Source organism: Urocitellus parryii, chromosome 7, assembly GCF_045843805.1.
Source record: "Urocitellus parryii isolate mUroPar1 chromosome 7, mUroPar1.hap1, whole genome shotgun sequence".
In the NCBI taxonomy this organism is placed as follows: Eukaryota; Metazoa; Chordata; class Mammalia; order Rodentia; family Sciuridae; genus Urocitellus; species Urocitellus parryii.
Window position 1 is genome coordinate 115,467,573 of NC_135537.1, and position 4,167 is coordinate 115,471,739.

At 44.7% G+C, this 4,167-nt stretch overlaps 1 protein-coding gene across 1 annotated transcript; it reads left to right on the plus strand.

Annotated features, from left to right (window-relative positions):
• Positions 1-2,090: 2,090 nt before the first annotated feature.
• LOC144255824 (protein-L-isoaspartate(D-aspartate) O-methyltransferase-like) lies at positions 2,091-3,300 on the plus strand. The gene is made up of 3 exons (XM_077800788.1): positions 2,091-2,391; positions 2,586-3,099; positions 3,228-3,300. Exons 1-3 carry the CDS (start codon positions 2,232-2,234, stop codon positions 3,238-3,240), a joined length of 687 nt encoding a protein of 228 aa, XP_077656914.1. The 5' UTR covers positions 2,091-2,231; the 3' UTR covers positions 3,241-3,300.
• Positions 3,301-4,167: the final 867 nt, after the last annotated feature.

The following is a 4,167-nucleotide window of genomic DNA, read 5'->3' on the forward strand; positions in this document are numbered from 1 at the left end:
CACATGTATAGAAAGGCCTTTGGGTTGGCGCTATGTGTGGTATGAGTCAGCACTTCTCTGTGGTTGCCAAAAAGCAAATGTGGTCTAACACTGCATTGATGGAAACAGAATATTTAGACTGTGGCTTCTATGAGGCTTGTTGTGTTTTATGAGATGCAGACCACACCAAGAGATTGTGCTTAGTTCCTGACCCTACTCTCAGAGAAACACAGGCTTGCTGAAGTTCAGTAGGAAAGTAAGGACTGGAAACTCCTTTAAGGGCATGGAGGGGTTTGGTCTGGAAAATAGAAAGCATACATGAAACATGAGACCTGATGTGATAATCTGTCCTACAGGAGAAGGGTTCCATTTGTTTTGTGTATTACCTATGGCTAGACCCACACAAATAACAGGAATTAGAGGGGAACAGGTTTTAATGCAAAAGAAAGACTTTCCAGACACAACGGTGCACACCATAATCCCAGCAACTCAGGAGGCTGAGGTAAGAGGATTTCAAAGTTGGAGGCCAGCCTCAGCAACACCCCATCTCAAAATAAAAAATAAAAAAGAATGAAGATGTAGCTCAGAGGTAGCGCACCTCTGGGTTTAATGCCCAGTACTAAAAAGGAAGAAAGAAAACTTTCCAAAAGTTGGCTTATATATAGCAAGTGGAGAGAGGCATCCAAACCATGCTTAGGATGGTGGAGAGGAAAATGTAAAGGTGGGATGGGTTGCTTGATCATATCAGTGGTTCTCAAACTGTGTTCCTCAGGGGTGCCTTGAGGAGGGAATGGGGCACCACTGGGGCATAAGCTTCCACCTCTCACATCCAACTCCAAGCAGAGCAGGTCTCCGACCAACAGAGGGACCCAAAACAGGTTTCTGCTGTATAGGAAAAGTCGTATTAAGCTACTAGACTGGATGGTCCTCATTCAACCTTGATGTTCCAGGATTTAGTGACTTTTTAGATGATTTCTAGGAGGAAGATTGGGGTGAGGATGCAGCATGTGAGCTCTGCAGCCAGAAACGTGAGCCTCGGACCCGTGTATATTCATTTCCTATTTTTGTGTAACAAGTTCACACAAATTCAGTGGCTTGAAAGAGCACACACTTCCTAGCCCCCAGTCTGTGGGTCAGAAGTCGAGACATGGCGTGGCCGAGCACCCTGCTCTGGGTCTCACAGGCTGTGCTCCTTGATCAAGCCCAGGCACCTCTTCAAACTCCCATGGTTGTTGCAGATATAATTTCTCCGAGGCGGATGACCAAAGTCCTCACTTCCTTGCTAGCTGATGGCCAGGGACCACTCTCAGGTACTTGCTGCATGGTCCCCTCCTTAGACTGCTCACAAAATGGCTGCATGTTTCTTCAGGGTCAGCAGAAGAATCTCTCATTTCAGTTCTCTTTCCTCAGGGAAAACCCAGACCCTCTTTTAAAGCACTTGCCTAATAAGCCCAGGCCCACCCAAAAGGATAGTTTCCTTTTGACTCTAAAATCAGTTGATTAGGAACATTACTTATTATCTTCACAATCTCTTTCTCCTGGCTGTATAATGTAACCTCATCAGGAGAGTGAACTCCCGTTATCTTTACAAGTCCTGTCAACACTGAAGGGGAGGGATTCCACAAGTTGTGTACTTGAGGAACAGGAATCTTGGGGGCTATCTGAAAATTCTGCCAACCACATCTTGCTTTTCCACTCAAAGCTGCCCACCTGGGGTGAGCTGCTCAGCCTCTCTGAAACTCAGTTACTTGGTTTATGAAGTGGAGATAATGATTCCCCAAGAGGTTGCTGCATGGTTAAATTAGTTAATACACAAAGCACTTAGAACAGAGAGCGGCAGGAGAGGAGCTCTTCAGAAGGAACTTGCAAGGTCTCCTTAGGCAAAAACACCCGGCACCATGAGGAAAGACAGAAAACAGTGGAGCTTGGGCCATCTACAGCCAATGCACTCTGAGGCAGGAGCAGCAAATGTCAGATCACACAGCTTCGTGGACAGGTGGCTTCTGTTTTCAGAGACCACTGGCCAGTTCTGTTTGCTGCTGTGGCCCTGGAAGACAGCGATTTAGTAAGGTTTCCTGGCTATAGACAGAAAAGAATGAAAAGAGGACGGCGACGGCAGTAATATCGGCGGCAACAGCGGGGACGGGAGCGGGGCGGTGACCGTGTGGGAGGTGGTCTCACTCTTGGGAAAGCTGCTGGGCACCGTCGCCGCGCTGAAGGTGGTTCTGTACCTGCTCCGGGTGTGCTTAGCGATGGCCTGGAAATCCGGCGGCGCCAGCCACTCGGAGCTTATCCACAATCTCCGCAAAAATGGAATCATCAAGACAGATAAAGTATTTGAAGTAATGCTGGCTACAGACCGCTCGCACTATGCAAAATGTAACCCATATATGGATTCTCCACAATCAATAGGTTTTGCTGAACTGCTGAGCCTTGGCAGTGGGCGCCTTTGAGGCTTAGAAGTGCCTCAGGATTCTCTCGGCCAGCTGCCATTCTGTCTTCTTTTGAAGCACTGTGACAGTCAGCAAGAAGATCCTGGGGAGCTTCTGAACCCCGAAGGCACCTGCTACCACCGCTCAGTGAAAATTGCTTCAGAGGCAGAGCAGGTTTCCAAGCAACAATCAGTGCTCCACACATGCATGCATGTGCACTAGAACTTCTATTTGATCAATTACATGAAGGAGCTAAAGCTCTTGATGTAGGATCTGGAAGTGGAATCCTTACTGCATGTTTTGCACGTATGGTTGGATGTAATGGAAAAGTCATAGGAATTGATCACATTAAAGAGCTAGTAGATGAATCAATAAATAATGTCAGAAAAGATGATCCAACACTTTTGACTTCAGGGAGAGTACAACTGGTTGCGGGAGATGGAAGAATGGGATATGCTGCAGAAGCCCCTTACGATGCAATTCATGTTGGAGCTGCAGCCCCAGTTGTGCCACAAGCACTAATAGACCAGTTAAAGCCTGGTGGAAGATTGATATTGCCAGTTGGTCCTGCAGGTGGAAATCAAATGTTGGAGCAGTACGACAAGCTACAAGATGGCAGTGTCAAAATGAAACCTCTTATGGGAGTGATATATGTGCCTTTAACAGATAAAGAGAAGCAGTGGTCCAGGTGGAAGTGATTTTCTCTTCTGCTCTTACTTCTTCCACACATGCAAGTTGCTGGCACAGTGTTCCACCTGGCTGAGTGAATGGCTTCTTTTGGAGCTGATAAAGCTGCCTTATGAAGTCAGCTGACAGGGATGAGCTGTAAAGCAACATCAGCTTGACCAGTCTATAATATTGCAGTGGATCGCTCATCTCAGTCCTTAAAGCTTTTTGAAAACCAATAGCATCACAGCTTGTTTTGGACTTTGTTACACTGTTATTTTCAGCATGAAATTTGTGGTTTTGTAGGGTCTTCTAATTCTTCAAAGAGGCACAGAGCCAAATGGTAGAGGAAGGATATAAAGTATAAATCTGTGTGTTATTACTTTAACATGCCCACGTTTTACTTTAAAATATTAAAAGAAGGGTTTCTGCAAAATGAAACAGTTTGTGAATTGATTTTTGAGGAGTGAATTTTCTTTTCTTGGACACTTAATTCTATTCTGATATTAATTTATGAGATTTCTTTTGTGCATCAGATAACACCACCATTCACAAGTTAAGATTCTTGGTATTTGGATGTCTATTAGAGACTACTAAGAAAATAGAGATGAGCTTTCTTTTTAAAGCTTTTGATGTGGTATCATAGAATAGCATGTTGTAGATACAATCAGCTGCTTTGTTACCTTGAAACTAGGCATTGTAAATACTGAAACTTAAGAAGATGGCAGGTAATGTCCTATCAACACTCAGTTGTTCAGATTGGACATAACTGACATAGCTCCCCCCACCCTTTCTCTCCTCTCCCCATCTCCCTCTCCCTCTCTCTCTAAAACCAATAGGAGACTTGTAGTTCAGTATTGTTTTTTTCTGTTTCTAGTTTGCTGCTGATAATGTATATGAATCTAACATGCTGTGTAAGCTCTGTGCTGGATTCTGCACAGCTTATGCAGTGCTGCTTTGCCAAATAAAGTTAAAAGCAAAAGAGGCATTGGTGGTGTTTGACTCTAGAAGGGAGAACGTTAGGTCTACAAGATCCAGAATGTTGATTGAGACCATGAAGGAAAAATTGCTTCTCTGATTTGTGAAATCT